The 17,264-nt window shown below is 35.5% G+C and overlaps 1 protein-coding gene across 7 annotated transcripts in view; it reads left to right on the plus strand.

Annotated features, from left to right (window-relative positions):
• The window catches only part of LOC136027402 (uncharacterized), a 75,144-nt gene that overhangs the window by 17,721 nt on the left and 40,159 nt on the right, over window positions 1-17,264 (plus strand). For 3 of the 7 annotated variants that reach the window (XM_065704628.1, XM_065704631.1, XM_065704632.1), the window contains 3 exons: window positions 8,505-8,590; window positions 13,785-14,181; window positions 16,981-17,197. In XM_065704628.1, coding sequence (XP_065560700.1) covers window positions 13,786-14,181; window positions 16,981-17,197 — 613 coding nt within the window. In that variant the 5' untranslated portion in view covers window positions 8,505-8,590; window position 13,785. Of the gene's footprint in view, window positions 1-1,861; window positions 7,389-8,504; window positions 8,591-13,744; window positions 14,182-16,980; window positions 17,198-17,264 lie in introns of those variants that run through there. The other 4 variants (XM_065704625.1, XM_065704626.1, XM_065704627.1 and 1 more) reach the window with 2 other exon arrangements.

Here is a 17,264-nt window from a genome sequence, read left to right on the forward strand (position 1 = left end):
CAGAAAGTCCTTTGGAATCAGCACAAAACTTTTGACATATACTTCTTGGAACAAATCGTGTTCTATATAAAAGTTAAAAATATATGATCGTGCGAACAAATTTTTACTTTACCTTCGACATATTATGGCGCAGTTCCTTCCTTTGAATCCCAGCAAAGCAGATCCATTGCCTTACCTTAGACCTTAGATCTGCCTGTGTCTCTAAGGGCACCAAGTGCAACAGCGAGCCACCAGTCTTCCAGCAGGCTTGTCACTGCCAGTATATCCTCCCAGCGAGGTTGGATTGAGGTGTTCAAGTTTTGCAGATCTGTGTGGTATATTCAACGCATGGTGTTTCTGCTTCTGTCTTTGCGGCGTGAACCCGATGGCTGCCAGTGGAGCGATGCATTCAGTAGTCAGGGATTATACATGCGTAGTTCGTGGCCAAAGTATCTCCATCGGCGAACTCTTATGACAGCCGTCACAAGAGGTTGATCCGTCTTATCGCGAATGGATTGATTGGCTATCCTCTGATGCCAGTGAATGTTGAGAATTCTTGAGACATGTTGTTTCAAATGTAAGAATTCTCCCCCGGTTCCTGGTTCAAGTGCCTGGTTTCGGATGCGAACAGCAGAACTGGCATGATAGTGGATAGAAGTGTAAAGATAGTGGGTAATTAGAAAGAATATTAACGCAAGCAACTTAAATTGGTAAGAAAACAAAAGTTTTTATGACAATAAGGGAGCATAGCAGTGCTTGTAAAAAATTTACTTAAACTCATTCGCTCATGCAGCAGCATTATTACCATATAGCAGCTGCTACCTGAGGTATTCGAAAACCAAAAGATATGGCAAGCAAATAGCGGCCTGAGTCCCATGTATCTCCAAGTTCATAACGTAATGTACAGTTTATTCAATATATAAAAGAAGTTGGTATTTTTAGAAGATCATTTATAAATGAGAAAGATTCTCTTAATAGGGCCTCATCATCTTAGTAGGGCTTATTTACATTAAGAGGTTAGAGAGAATGACATTGATTACAACAAAAACGTTTGTACCTCTTGCCGAAGTGACTCCTGATAATAAGGTTGTGCCCTGTATGCCATGTAAAAGATACACTGTTTAACTGCACGTTATAATACAGATTCAATTTTAAGTTCGTACAAAATGAACTATTCTGATAAGTAGCTTAAAATGCCATGTTTATCTTATCCTGTAAAATTAAGTAGCAAACAGGTCCAATCCCTTGGGGGGGGGGGGAGAGAATGAGAGTATTTTCGTATGAGATTTAAATACAAAAAAATGTTTCATAGTCCTTTTCTTCCTGGGAAGGGGGAGAAATGTGGAAAAAATGAGACATGCCGTTTCATTCTAGATATGGTAAACATTCATTGACCCTGCTGTTACGATTGGCGGGATCTAATAAATATTATATTTCTTCGTGACTACCTACACTTTTCTTTTTTTTTTACTCGTTTTATTTTTGTTCAGACAACATATTTGTTGTTGTTTTATATGCAACTTAGGTAATAAAAATGTTTAGAACTTTGTTTTTAACACAAGTGTATTTTGATTTTTTTTTTGCATTCAAGCTTGCATTGATGATTCTTCTCTGAAGTCTTCTGGTTTGAGTCTATGGTCCTGCTAATTTTTTTTTTTACAGTTTGAACCTTCGTTTTAGTATTTATTTTTTTTGCTCAAGAGCAAATGGAATAATATCCTGACTAACTCAGATTGCATCAAATGTGTTGAATGGCTAACGATGCAATTTGATTGTTTTATAACATCGGATGTTTTACCAGGAAACCAATTTATTTAATTTCGAGATTGATTTATAATTTAATTGAAAAGAATGGTCTTAATTTTGCTTCCTTGTTTTCAAGGTGATGAGATGTCGCAATCTCTTGAACATCAATTGTCAGAAGCTGCTTCGCGGTTGAGAAATCTTATTTTCGACTCACTAAAACCAAACAATTTTGAGTATACAGACTGTGACAGTGATTTAAAAATACCGAGTGTCAAAAGTGTGTATAACGATTTGAAAAAGCCGTTTAGTCTCCCCTCCCTTAAGGTTGAAATCCCAAATTTTATCCCTTCAGAATTGCTTTTTTACAAGGATGGCTATGTCTCTGTTATTTACGACACCCCTTACACCAAAAAGGTTAAAAGTTCTGATAAACAATTAAGAGCAAATCATGTTTATGAATCAAGAACGTCTGTTGATGATATAATCGATTTTGTAGTGACAAAGTATAGCATACCCAATGAACCGGCTACAAATGTTGATGAAGAAGAACGGATTTATAAGAAAAAAAGAAAGAAAAAGGAATCCAAAGAAAAGGAAGGACACAGATTCAAATATATGGACCATATTTCTACCAGGGAATTGCTGGTGAAAAAAAAGCTTGAAAGTGAGGATGTTGACATTTTTAAACCTAAGATGTCTTATCATTCTACTGCGGTCGATAAAAAAAAACCTATTGTATCAAGAGATGTAGACAGAGAAAGCGTAAATACCGATATTGTAGAATCTAAATCTGAGCTCCCAGTAAATGCTTCCGTACAAGGAAGTGGTGCCAAAGAAGAAAACGAAACGCTAAAAGAGGGGATAGAATCTATTTTATTGGAACCTGAAAAGTGCCAAGCACAAGAAACTAAAGTGGATAATATTATGAATGATCTGCAAGTTTCGGCCGAGAAAATGCTATCCGTAACAGTCGATAGTAATTCACCATTGCCTATTATCATTCAGGACAGCGTGCCCAATGAACTAGTTACAGATGTTGATGAAGAAGAATGGATTTCTAAGAAGAAAAGGAAGAAAAAAGAATACAAAGAAAAGGAACGACGCAGGTTCAAATCAGATGAATCTACCAGGGCATTGCTTGTCAATAAAAAAGTTAGAAGTGAAGTTGTAGGTGTTATTAAACCTAAGATGCCTTCTCAATCTACTGCGGACAATAAAAATGAACCTATTGTATCTGGAAATGTAGACGGAAAAATCATAGAAACCGGTACGGTAGACTCTAAATCTGAAATCCGAATAGATGCTTCTGTAGAAGAAAATAGTGCCAAAGAAGAAAACGAAACGCTAAAAGTGGGAATAGGATCTATTCTCTCTTATTCGGAAAAGTGTCAAGCAGAAAATACTAAATTAGATGAAATTATAAACGATCCGCAAGATCCGGCCGAGAAAATACTTCCTCTAACAGTTGATAGTAATTCACCATTGCCTATTAACCTTCAGGATGAATGGTCTGGTGAATCCAAAAGTGTAACTGAGGAGCCTACTTGTGTGCTGAACGATAGGACTTCTGATGACGATGCACTAGATTTTGTGGTTACGAAATGTAGTTCACCCATTGAGCTAGGGAAATATGTTGATATGGAAAAAGGAAATCTTCAAAAGAGAAAAGAACCCGAAGAATTGAAGATTGTTAATAACCTACCAGAATCAAAGTTAAGAAAATCTTTGAGTGAAGAATCCCCAAAAAATGGGTTTGGGGGTGAGGGTGTCTCCTTAATAGTTGATAAGTCGATAGCTCTCATGCAAGAAAAGCTGCGTGATAAAGACTCGAGCGATGTAGAATGTGAACCTATTTGCCTTCAAGGAAATAACGTCAGTGAACAAAAATGTACCGTAATGATGCTTGAAAAATCTAAACCCGAAGAAAGCAGAGCAAATGAAATTTTGAGTGATTTGCGAGACTTTGCTGAAAAAGCTTTCTCCCAAGTACGTGCCAATGAGTCATCATCTTCTATTGAATTTGAGTTGGACCTTTCAGATAAAGCTAAAGTAGGAAATATAGAACTAGAACACAAAGAAAGATTAAGCACTTTAATAATACGTGATTCAACTGGCACAGAAGAAACCATATCAACCCCAAAACTGAGCAGCTTCCAATCAGTTGCTGAAACAGAATCTTGTACTATCACTAGCAACCTTTCACCATTAGCTAATGATCCTAATACAGTTTTGCAAAGTGAAACTCTTCTGAAAGATATTACTATTGAAGATCAAAGTGTAAAGACAGAAATTACTGGTCAATCTAATTCCTTAACTCCGTCTCTGTTATCTGAGACACAGGAAGCAAAGGAAAATAAAGAGCTAGAAGGTAATAAAAAATTGAAGACACTTGCACTATCAGACGTAAATGATATAGGAGAAAGCCAAGAACTGACTGACTGCAAATCTTCGGTGGAATTTTCAGTCAATTCCAGTAACACAGTTCTAGCAGTTAGTGACTCTTATCCAGTTTCACAAAGCAAACCTGTTTTGGAGGACAGCACTGTTGAAGACCAAAGTGGAAGGATTGAGGCTGTCAGTAGATTGGGTGCAAAAACAGTTTCTCCAGTAGCTGAGTCAGAAGAAGCAAAAGAAAACCGAGAACTTAGCTATTGTTTGGAATTGGTTGAAACATCGTCAGAATTAAAAAAAGAACTCTCCTCGATTTATGGCATGAATTCTACTGCAACGTGTGGGACACTAAGAAAAAAAGGTATGCTTGAAGAAGTTAAGCATTTGCTTTCATGCAAGGTAAAATTACACAGATTATCGAAGAGAGATATTAAAAAGTATACGAAAAAGCAAGTCAAAAATGTGTCAACACCGTTAGGGCGGCTTGAGAGAGAGTTGTTTCAGTATTCAGTAGAAGGGGAAGCCTTGTCTAGTGATGACTCTTTCGAGAAAAAAAAAATTAAGGATCATGGCATTAACGAAAATATAAAGCCTAAAAAGGAAGGTGGTGACACCAAGAAAAATGATTTCAGTGGCAAAAGTGAAGATTTAGGAAGGAAAAAGGATTCTAAAAGTAAAGACTGGAAACACATAAAGCCTAAGAATGACTTGGAAATTAAAGGAAAGAAAAAGGAGAAAATTGGTTTAGAAAAGAAAAAATTGGAAGATGAAACTTTGAGTAAGATTTATAGAAGTGCAAACGAATTCAAAGCTTTCAAAATTCCGAAAGAACCGACTCCAAAGAAAATTGGTGACAAGGCAAGTATCCTGAGTAAACCAGAAGAGAAAGACATGTTGCCCAGAAAAGAATACAAGCTGCTAAAATCTGATAAGGATGCTCAATCTCTAAGAGAAAAATTCAGTAAGAAAAGCGTTCCAGTAAATATTGTCGTTCCTTTGTCGGAAGGGAATTTTGAAAAGGGGAAAGAAGAACATTCAGACAGTAATAAAAGAAAAGAATTTAATAGTATGAAAAATTACGAAAAACCCAGAAATCCGCAAGAAAACAGTCGATATATTGGAGAACAGCTTAAAGACAAACACAAATTCATTGAAAATGATCAGAATGTTAAGAAAGAAAAAGGGTTGCACAATTTAACCTTAAATAAAAAATTCGCAAAAGATACCCAGTTACGTAGTGATCACTTTGACCATCGTTTGGCAATGCTACCTAAACATCAACTGCATGGTCAGCAAACGAAAAAATCTTTTTTCGATTCCACAAAGACGTCTGTACTTGAAGGTGATGGGCATTATGAAGACTATGACTTTGATTACCTTGAAGAGAAACTATCTGCATATCTTAATATACCATACACACAAGAAAAAGAGGATAGATTACAACGACAGGTGCTTTTTAAACGCTACGAAAGTGGCACACCTGCTGGTCGTGCGATAGAGAATCAGAGTTTGAGCCTTACAGGCGGCAAAGAGATTACTCGTTTTAAACGGAAAAGCCAAAATCCAAACAGTATTGAAGATTCAAGTACCAGTATTCCATGTTCATACAGTAGCATTTTATTGAAAGGTCGTGAATTGCAGCTTGATACAAAGATCTCGGACAAAGATTCAGATAGACAGTTCAGAGCTAGTGGAAAGCCACCTGAAGAGTTAAGCTCAGATCTAATTCAAATTAGTGCTAAAAATGAGAAAGTAGACACAATTAAGCAACCATTGTGTGACAATACCAGACCTACTAAAAAGAGGAAAACTTTGCTCCTTGATCCATGTGTTGTCTTTGAAGCTGCATCAGAAGCGAACCTTACCAGTCGTTCTTCGATCGAATTCGAACATTTTAGTTCTAAAGGTAATTTTTCCAGTGATATTAGGAATATAGATTCTGTACAAAAAAAGACACTTGAAGGGGTGAATAATTCAAAGAGTCTACATAGTAATAGAAAGTCTTTGTGTAGTCAGAGTGCGTCGGATTTGACAGAGGGGTATGGGAATAGTTCACACCTTGTATGTACTAATAATGGTGCCGATACCCAAGTCAACAGTTTCAAGGTCAAAGGGTCATCATCCGATAAAGTCAGTGTAGCTAAACCTCCTCAAAATTATGAGAATCTTAATTCTGCATGCAAAAAGCTTATTAGTATGCTGAAGTTTCCAACAAACGAGGGTGATCCCACAACATCGAATGAAAAGAAAGACGATTCTGTTGCTCAACTTCCAGACACTGCAGACTCGGTAAACGAAAAATGTTGTACGTGGATAACAGAACGTGTTCCTTGTAACGATATTCAAGATGTACATGATCCAGAAGCTATGGATGAACAGTTAGAAAAGGAATGGGAAAAGGGTGATGGAGACTTGTACTCTATAATTAGCAGTAGTTTGAGCATCAGTGCCAGTAGAGTTGGACTATTAGACGAAGAAGATGACTCTAAGGAGAAAACATGTTTTTCTGGTCCTAAAGAGTGTAGTGAAGTAGGCGCTTATATGAAAACCTCGGATTTTTCAAGAGTTGATGCTTCAAAGTCTAGTGAAAATGAATCTGAATGTGAAATTTTAAAAAAGGCTCAGCAAAAGTTAGCCCTGCTGGCTTACGATCATTCAGAAAATGCTGAAAATGAGGAAGATCTAGAGGCAGTTGAAGCGCTTTTTAAAATGGTAGAAAACTGTGGGAAACAACCAGAAACTGAAACTAAAGACTTTGAAGCACCCAGATCAAATATCTCAAGTGTTCTAAAAAATGATGACTCTAGCATTTTACAAGTTCAATCTCAATACGCTGCCTACCAGTATGCAGCATACTTGCAAAATTATTATACCCAGTTGCAAGCTGCTAACTACCTTACTCCTTTGGTGCAAGCTTTGAATAGCTCTTGTTCTAATACTGTGTCGTATCCACCTAATATATCTGGGACAAAGTCAGCTACAGGATCTAATGCAAGTGGTATTAGTGCGCAAATGAATTTGGATCATTCAAGCTCTGCTAAGAATGTTCCCACTCCTTCTTTCGTACCTCCTCCCCCTCCTCCCACCTAATCTTTAATTTGAATAAATGCTAATATTGTTTACAATCGTAACCTCTTAATTTTTGGGCTTTTTTTGTCAGTTTTGTCGTGATTTTATTTTAGTCTTAAGTGTATTAAATCACTCTTGTTCACTGAATAAAATATAGATCCTTTTTGTTTGGAATTCAGAAATAAACGGCCATTTTTTATTTATACCAAAAATAGAAATGAAACCAGGCAGTTCACCCTTTATATAATCTATCCAACCATTGCCCGGAATCTGCACAGAGTTTGCAACTTTTTTTTACCTATACTTTCTGACTTTTTAGACTAGACCGGATTTTTTGATCGGTTTTGATTTGCATTGTATAAATGGTTTTTTGACACCAAGAAGTGTTTACATTTGAATGATTAGGTTTATTAGGCCCATCACTTGAAGCAAGGGCGATATTTTTTGAATTTCAGCTTATTCGATATTACCAATACTCCGTTGTTTGGTCATCAAAGTGTTGGGACTTCTTCTTTTAAAATGTCAAACTTTTTTTTTAAAGTTTACGGTCTAGTGATAATAAATACTAATATAAGAAGCTCGGCTATCTTGTTTTTTTTTTTTCATACATTTAAAATGCAGCAATATAAAAAGCAGACGTGTGTTAACCCTAATATGACCAATAAATATAAAAAAGGCATATTTAAAGGTAAGATAATCGTGTGTGACTTTTGACCTGTTGATAGGGTTGTGCCCTTTGCGTAAGCTATAAATTACAATCAGATGCTCGCATTAAAGACCAATAGAAAAACGTGATACATATTCACTTATACACGGAACTGTCACTTCCCGTGGCAGATTGTCGAGTGATATGGTTTGTGAGCTGCTGTTAACCATTGATAAAAACATGTTATAGTTTCAATTTGCTCTATAGAAAGGTAAGAATATTTTGCTATTATTTTTTTTCAAGAATTTCACTATATTTTGCTTTCGAGAATTATTTCACGTGAAGCTAGAGTAAATGATGGAGGCTTGTGTATTCACAAGATTTTTTTCTGAGAGAGGAAGTAGTTACCAACTTCCAAAAAAAATTCTCAACGAATAGAAATTATACGAAAATATAAAGGAAATCTGTAGATGCGGGGAAGGGCTAGAACCCTTTTCCTTCTGCGTGTGCTTGGCTAGAGGTACTGATTTGTGGCTTTGTTCACACAATAATTCCCAATGAATGGTGTTTTCGGTTATTGTTTGAAGAAACTAAGTTTAATAAAAATTTAGTTATTTACACTGATGTATTAGTATTTCCAAATATATAATTACTAACAGTGATTGCTTTTTAGGTCAGTATCAAGAATTGTTGCGGTTGGAAATTATTGTAACGTTTAGCGCACAAATCTTGGTCTCTGATCGAAATTCAAAAAAAGAGGCAAGTCTTGGATATTTATCTTATCCCTTCCCTTTTCTTTTTTGCCCACTTCATGGTTTATATTTAAATTTTTATACATGTGCTATGTCTTTGATAAATATTTTGGATAAATTTGTATTGAATATCGTTGTTGCTTTTTTTCCCTCCAAAGAAGTATATCCGAGTCTAGTTTCAATCGTTGAAGATACTGGAGGAACGATCATACAATCGTCCGTCTTAGAATAAAAAAAAAAAAATCAAAAATATAATGTTCAATGGAGTCTAAGAATTATTTCTATTTGTGAATGAATGAAGAATGCTAGAGTTTATGAAGCCGTAGAGTTAGAAAAATGTTCAGAAGAAGAAAAAGGTTTCCATCTTCTTCTTTTTAGGATTGATACACCACTTCATAATCTCATCGTCTATAATTTTGGGTGTGAGGATTCGAAATCGATTTTTGTGCTCTAAGGGATTTTTTGTCACTCTTTTATACCCTAAAGGTTCGATGCCGCTCATTTTTGTGTATCTCGCGATTTTTTTTTACGACATGGTCGAAAAAGGCTGTTCGTGCCATGGCCGAAGATGATTCATGGTATGTCTTCAAAACACTGGTACAAGATTGCCAGAAATATACCGAGTATGTGTTGTCAAGTTAGCTTTGATTCTAGGATTATACTATAGCACTATTTAGATCTTCACGACGAAAGCCAAAATGTGCATGGATAGAGCCAAATTCGACAGCAGTGGCTTTCTATGACCTCGATAGCTTAGCGTCTTTCTCAAGATAACGCCAAGTCTTACTGTCTTCAGTTAGATTAAGTTCTTTGGGAAAAACCTCGATTGGGAGTCATTTGGTCAAAGCTCTCTTTTGTGCACTCCTGGCGCGGGAGTTCCCGGTTGTAGGTAGTTGTGACAAGCCAAACTATGGCAAGCTTATCTTACCAGCATAGCTTTACTAGAATATAACAGAGAGTGCATGTTGTTGCAAAGCACTGACATAGAAATCATGCCAAGGCGCTTCTGTGATCGCTGATGGGGATTAGTGACATATTTAGCAGATGTTCTTGCTCTTGTCGATTTTATGTTCGCTTGAAAGTAGAATTGTGGGTTTTTGGGTGATGCGCGATGTGGCAATATTCTACAAACCGTTTCGATAGTGGGTATGAACTGTTCTGGAGAGTTCTTCATCAAGGCTTTAAAATACACTGCCGGTTTTCTCGAAGACGTTAGTTTTGTCCGGGGTCCAGTTAGCAGGTACGTTATGTATTGGATTTGCGTTTAAAGGTGCATTCAATAAAATGTTTCGCATAAATTATTCGATTTGTTAAATTGTGCAATCGAATGTAAACCATCCATATTTATTTGTGTTAATGTTGGTGTCTTTTTTGTTCCATACTGTGGAGACAAGTCGGTCATTCCTTTCCGTATGTGCCACTGCTTTAAAAAAGAAGTAACTGAGGCTACTCAGAGGTATTATGATAGCGCTAGTTGAAAACTGTGGTTTTACAAAGCATACATGATTTACTTTGTGGTCATGAAGTTTGTGAGTTTATTCAAATTCATGCCATATATAACACGCTTCTAAAATGGCAAATGATAGATCTGTTTGTGATTACAAAGTTACGGTGATTTAGAAATGTGTCAAGAGGATGCAGGAGATAAACACTTGTAAGAGTTGGAATTTATGGTGTAGTATTTCAGGTATGTCCTTATTTTTAGTGTGGAATATAGGGTCAAAGTGCTTTTAATGTTTTTTTTCTTTTGAGACCATTATATTAAGACTTTTGAGACCTGCAGACAGGGGTTCCTCTTAGATTATTCTGAATGACACAGTGAAATTTAAAAGATTGAATTTGCTTTTTAAAGTATCTGTTACGCTCTTTAAAAAAAAAAATATATATACTTAATCTTCCCCATTAAGGAACTGTCAAAGGTCGTTATATTTACAAAATCCGTTAAAGGTTATCAATGAATACTTTTTGTTGTTCATAGTTTCAAGTTCATTTTGTAATTTCTGTTTAGATTACTATATTTTATGATATTATTTTAATGTTTTATTAAAGTAACGACTTTTCAAAAGTAGAAAAAATGGTTAAAGGGCGTCATACCATACAGTCTGAATGATTTTTGTGAAACATCATGTTCGTCCTTGAAAAACTGAGACAAAGAGGAGAAGAGATTGACTGAAGTTTTATATTCACAAAGAATCTTATCAAAAAACATTTTTAAAATTAAACGTCATTATGTTTTCGAAATTAAAATTAATTCAAATCTCAGTGAGTTGGACCTAATCAATTGCTATCTTCTTAGAGGAAATTTACCCTTTCAAAAGAAAAACATAACATTTCACAGCATTATTAACTTACTCTGAAGAATAATATATATATATATATATATATATATATATATATATATATATATATATATATATATGTATATATATATATATATACATACATATATATATATATATATATATATATATATATATATATATATATATATATATATATATTTATATATATAAGCAAATAAATGAACAAACATAAAAATATGTTGATTTGCTGAACTCTCATTCCAGTTAGATGAATTGCACTTAAATGGACTATTTTATTGAGATATCAGCTTCTAATTCATCGGTTCTAAAAAATAGAGTCAGCCATTATTTAGGGGAACATTTCGTTTGAATCGTGAACCCCAACACCTAGTTGGTGGGGCGCTTCGCGCCCCCCAAGCCCCCCCGCGCGCGTAAGTCGTTACGCGCCATATTAGTTACGCGCCATTGTAGTTGTGTCCCTGTGTCCCACCTGTGAATAGAGATATATATAAATATATGTTTTTAACTACGTAAAACATGCGAATATACAACATTCTTCGCTGTCCCATTGTCTGTGCATATAAATAGATTGTCAGGTTTACTGACTCTTGAACATGCAACATATAATTGTCCATGGGAAAAACAATCCGTATTCAGATCTATACCTCATTATTCTAATGATGTGTCCCTGTGTCCCGGTCGTAATTTATATTCCCTGTGTCCCGGTCGTCATTTGTGTCCCGGTGTCCCAGTTTGTAATTTCTATTCGAACAATCCCTGTGTCCCGGTCGTCATTTATATATCCCGCCTGTGCCCCCGGCGTCCCCGTTGTAGTTGTGTCCCTGTGTCCCGGTCGTCATTTATATTCCCTGTGTCCCGGTCGTGATTTGTGTCCGGGCACGCTTTCTGTTCTTTCTTTCTCTATCAACCTCAAGCCTGTTTCCTTGCTGTTCTTTTGATTCCTCGGCACGCTTTCTTTTCTTACTTTCTCTATCAGCAGCAAGTTTTTTGGCATAAACTCTTTGAGCAGCTTCCTCGGCTGTTGCCATTGTAGGTTCTTCAGTCATTTTACAATTAAACATTTTTCCGTGAACAAATGTCTTAAATACCGTTAATGACGTCACCGTCATAGCAAAAATGACGACAACTAACTTCATGACGTCAGTCGACACAGAAAAATGACGTCACCTGACAGACAGACAGACACACAGACAGACAACTTATTTTTATATATATAGATATTTCACGTTAACGATTAATGGACGCAGTAAGTGGGCCCAATAAACGTTTGGCCAGAAAATTATTATGGCCATTTCAGAAAAACGCTGGCTGACTCCTATCCAGATGCTTTAAATTGAGTTGGAGAGTGGTTGTTCTATTGCGAAGATCTGCAAATTTTTAGACGGCTATTTTAAACCACTTGTTACTTTAAACATAATTATGAAAAAAGTAGGCACACCAAATGTCAGTGAATCTGTACTGGCCAAAAGAAAATGCATCGTTGGACTGGTTCAGCGAAAGGTAATGAGTCCATGTCATTAAAATTTATAAAAACTAAACTAATTCAAAGTAAATAATTATCAAAAAAGTTACGTACGAAGTTTACATTGTTGCAGTGTCACTGGTATGTTACTTCTGTGGGAAGTATTTGAATTTATCGAATTTTACACTAAGACATTAATTTTTTATATCAGAATCCTCGAACAATTTTAAAAAGGGGTCGCCGTAGAAGAAATCTAGGAATGTTTTCAGGATTGTCTATCTAACCGATGAGCTCGAGAAAAATAAATTTATAAGCGATAAAATAAACGAAAAAGTGCTGAGAAATAAGTAATAATGATAACAAATGAGTAATACTTAGTGATTAAGTCACCATATAAAGATGCGCAAAGACTTTTGTAGCTGGACTACCTTGCCAAAATCCCGGTTGTAGGCCTGAAAGAAATAACGACAATGATTGATATCAAGGTGTTTAAAACCGGGAATATAAAAAAACGGAATTGCCAGGAACAACATAAATAGATTAGAAAATTCAGATAACCAAATATTTTAACCGTGAACTTTTTTCTCAGAGTCATAAGAACGTCTAAAATAAATATTGGAGTAGCTGCTAACAATCTAGTAGATAACGATCATCTGGTGGCACAACAAAAATTAATTGTTATAAAATTAGGGACACAATAATTTTTGGGTTTCAACACTGAAAAATGGAATGCTTGTAAATTTTTATCACGAACTGCCTCCAACATCAGTTTTTTATTGTTAATTTTTTTTTGCTACGTTGGATAAACAATGCATCTTACCCACGACTGTACTCACGAATTTACTGCTTTCAAGACTAGAATTTTTCTCGTGTTGGGGGCAAAATTTTTTATATTTCAACTTTTCATTGAATTTGCCGAACCAGATAATAAATTGCATATTAATTAGTAGAAAACTGTAATATTGGTTGAGTAAGAGACATAAAAATTATACTTGAAAGTCAATTTTTAAAAAGGAAATAAGACGGAATCAGACTATTAAAATTAGGTGAATATTAAGTTATCCTGTATCATTTTAGGAACTGTTTTAGCTAGTTTCTCTTGGAGGTGTGCAGGTTTTTTAGATCTTACTCATCTGCGTGCATCCATGATCCCATTGTTTGTGATAATTACTTTAAAAAGTCCGCCGAAGAGAAGAAGAACTTAAAAATATACATTCAAATTTGTTTATAAGTGCATTTCCATTTGTTTTTATATGCGGTTTTATCAGAATATGGCTTTAGATCTTTTTACATTCTTAGTAGCAGCAGAGTGTGGTAACTATGAACTTGTGCTAATGCTTCTCAGAGTATTTTCTTATTATAGTTTTTTTTTTAGAGATCAAGGAAGTAACCTGTTATAAAACTTGTTATTCCAGAATGTATCCAGGATACGGGCCTCCTGGTTTAGGACATCCAGGCTATTACGGTCCTCCCCAAATGGAACCACCACACCAAGGAGGGCCCGCATTTCATCCGGGAGCAATGTATCACCCAACACCACTGTATCAACCAGGACCACCTGTTCAAACTGGACCTCCTTTTCAGTTTGGCCCGAATCCCCATGAGTTACATCTCCAAGACCATTTCGATCAGATGGCTTCTGGTCCTCCAGGAATTGGACAAGATCCTCCTTTGATGCCAGGGGGGTATCGCCCTCCAAATACTGAAGATTCGGAAGAAGATGTGTTGCCAACTTCATCTCTGGTAAATAATCCGACGGGGAAATTAGCCAAAAGACTCACGGATTTGAAGCCGTATGAGAAGATCTCTCTTGTAAGTACCTCAGCAATTAGATTGATGAATGCAATTATAAGATACTGCTTATTTTTCTTTTATGAATTATTTCTATTTAACAGTTGACTGAAATGATTTAACATCAGTTATACATTAGTGCTCAGGTAATACGTTAATATTTAACTTCAAATTGTATCTCCGTTATTTATAGTCTATATAGGGTCACCAAGTGTTGCATATTAACTATGGTCCTAGTTGATAATTGAGTTTTAACTATTTTTTTTGACAAACTTAGGGTTTTTTTGGGTATTTGTCCTAACAAACTTTTCTTTGATTACTTTGTCTTTTACGAATTCTATCCTTATAGAAATCTATTGAAGTAATACAGCGTCAGAATTACGTTAATACACATCTTGAAATTTTGTCTTTGTTATTTTAAGTCTATATCTATTTCAAGTTTGCAGTGTTCCAAGTTAATTGTGGCTCGGTTGGGAATCGTTTCCCATAATTTGCAGGAAAAACTAATTGTAACTATCGTTTTTCAAAGTACTGTCCATTACAAGCCGTGACCCAATAAGTGTCTTTTGGCGAAATTTCGTATCTCCTTTGACATTTTATTCATTTTTGAGAAGTGTCAAACGTGACTTGAAAGGTTCATGTCCGTTTTAATGTACACTTAGCTTTAACTTTTTTTTTTCACTGGGAAATGTAATGCACCTTTAAACATTTTTTTTATATATACTCTGATAATAATGATCTGTCAGATGAAGGAAGGTGGCTGAGTTTGTGTTGTTTTCTGAAATTTAACTTTTCTGGCTAAAAGTGGGTCTTTTCAAGGATTCATAGTCGTTTCTTGGAAACCATACCCGGATAATTGTAGAATCAAGATACGATGGCCTAAGCTTAAACTTTCTTAAATACTGAAAATTCTAAAGAGAAGGAAAGAGGTATTTAAATCCTTTCGAAGTTCGACATTATCTTTTATTGATTAGCTGGATATAACTTGAAATATCGGTTCATGATTAACCTATAGTACCGTGTATCCAAGTAGTTTCTGTATTTGGCAGAGAAAAAAGTGCAACAGGTAGATCTTTACACGGTTTGACTCGCAATCAGTGGTTTGCCTACTTATGTTTTGTTATAATGGAACAGAAGTGGTCAAAGATTAGTTGTTGTCACTTACAAGGTGATATCTTGTACTGCCTCGTAATTCTGAGATGTTAAGATATGTTTATAGTAAAAGGGTGAACTGTCTCCTTAGGTGGTAGAAAGTTACAACTTCTTCTCGGGGTCTCAGTATGGACAGATTTGTCTTACTCGCCGTTTTGTCTTTTAAGGATTGGGCTACTTATACAAGCCACATACCTCATGAAATTCTTAGGCTAAAAGTTAGCACTATTGAGATTTTGTGCTCAGAGGAGGTAGAGAAAAAAAAGAATTATAAAAAAATAACCCATGAAATATGGAAGTTTATTTAGAACTAAGAAGGAATTGTTGGCTTTTATATTGAATCGGTACATTAGTGATTTTCGAATGTGTCAAGCGTGTTGCTGCATCACAGAGCTGATAAAATGGGAACATTGATCATAGTAATGCTACAAAGAACGTAAGTACTATTCTGAATTTTTATTCAAATATTCACGGTTGACCTCTATGGAACATTCAGCCGTAGTGGACATACATATGGCCTGGAAGTGCTTTTGAAGCACCTAATTGCTATAAAAACCTTAATTGTATCACATACGAGCCATTCAGAAGCCGTAAAAATTAAAAAACGAAGATAGAGCATGGGGTTTATAAGGCCAGCGAAAATACTGGACGAAACAAGACGGATATTTCGGGAGGACAACCGATTCTCTTCCTCAACGCTTTAGAAGAAAGTTACAAGGAAATACGCTCACATTTTCTGACAAAAACCGGATAAAAACAAAATGCCGAAAACAAACAACGCAGAAAGCAAAACAAAGAACAAATGTAGATCCAAATTGGAAGGATTAAAACACTTAACAGAAAAAACAGCAACAGATAAAATCAGAATTCACAAAAACAAAAAATTTAAAGCCTAAAAACCTAATTTCAAAAGCGAGCCAGTCACCAATATGTACAGTTAACAAAAAACAATCTTCTCACTTATTACCAGGTAAGTGAACAAAACAGTCACTTGTCAAAAGATTCTTTCTAGCAAACACAATTAGGTACCTCGAAATAAAACTACGTCATGTGTTGTCTGTAGTTGGCAGGCCGTTGTCCGACATTGTTTCGTCAGTGTCGTCGATGATATTTAAAGAGCCATCCTTGGTATTCATTTCTATAATTTAGATTTTTTGTTGTGGCAGACCAATGTGGTTTGCGAAATTACCTTATTAAGAAGCCCAGTTAATTAAGCACGCTTCAGATTTTTGTATCAACTCTGTCGATTGATTTTTAACTTTGTAAGTTCGGGAGAATATTCTTGAAGTATAAAGCCAATGTAGTTTAGCCATGTAGGTGTTTGCTTTTTTATGCCAATCAAAAAATTATAAAATAGTGAACTAGTTAGTTTTATTATTTCTTGAATAAAGAGCTAAATATTTTTTATAACCGATGGAATACCATTTCTATATGCATTGGTTTTAATCAATCCAAAATCAATGTTTGCTGTGAATTATAATTAATTAATTACAATTAAGCGTCCCACTCAAAACTAACATTTCTGTTTCTGAACTCTGCATGCAAATGAATAAATAAAAACTACTCACTTTTACGTATCAAGGCGTTGATTAGGGGGTTGTTGCCTTTCTCTTGTAGCAAAAAAAACCAATGAGGTTTGTGCCTTTTCTTATACTTCTTTTTCTTTAGGGTCAAGAGTTCAGGGACTGGCGCCTCAATGATACAATTCTCCACCGAAATGGTTTGCTATACCCCATATTTTCTAGAACCGAAAAAGATATGCATATTGCCTGCAATGTATGCAATACATTTGTGACGGGTATCGTTAGCTTGCATGTTCATAGGAAGGGCCACAAGCATGCAAAGGCGTTGCTCGGAGGGCCGAACGTGGATAGCAACCTGAAAGGTTAGTATAATTGGACACAAAAATACACCTGTGTTTTTGTTTGTTTGTTAAATCCTTATTAAATAGC

This window comes from Artemia franciscana, chromosome 5 (genome assembly GCF_032884065.1).
Source record: "Artemia franciscana chromosome 5, ASM3288406v1, whole genome shotgun sequence".
Classification (NCBI taxonomy): Eukaryota; Metazoa; Arthropoda; class Branchiopoda; order Anostraca; family Artemiidae; genus Artemia; species Artemia franciscana.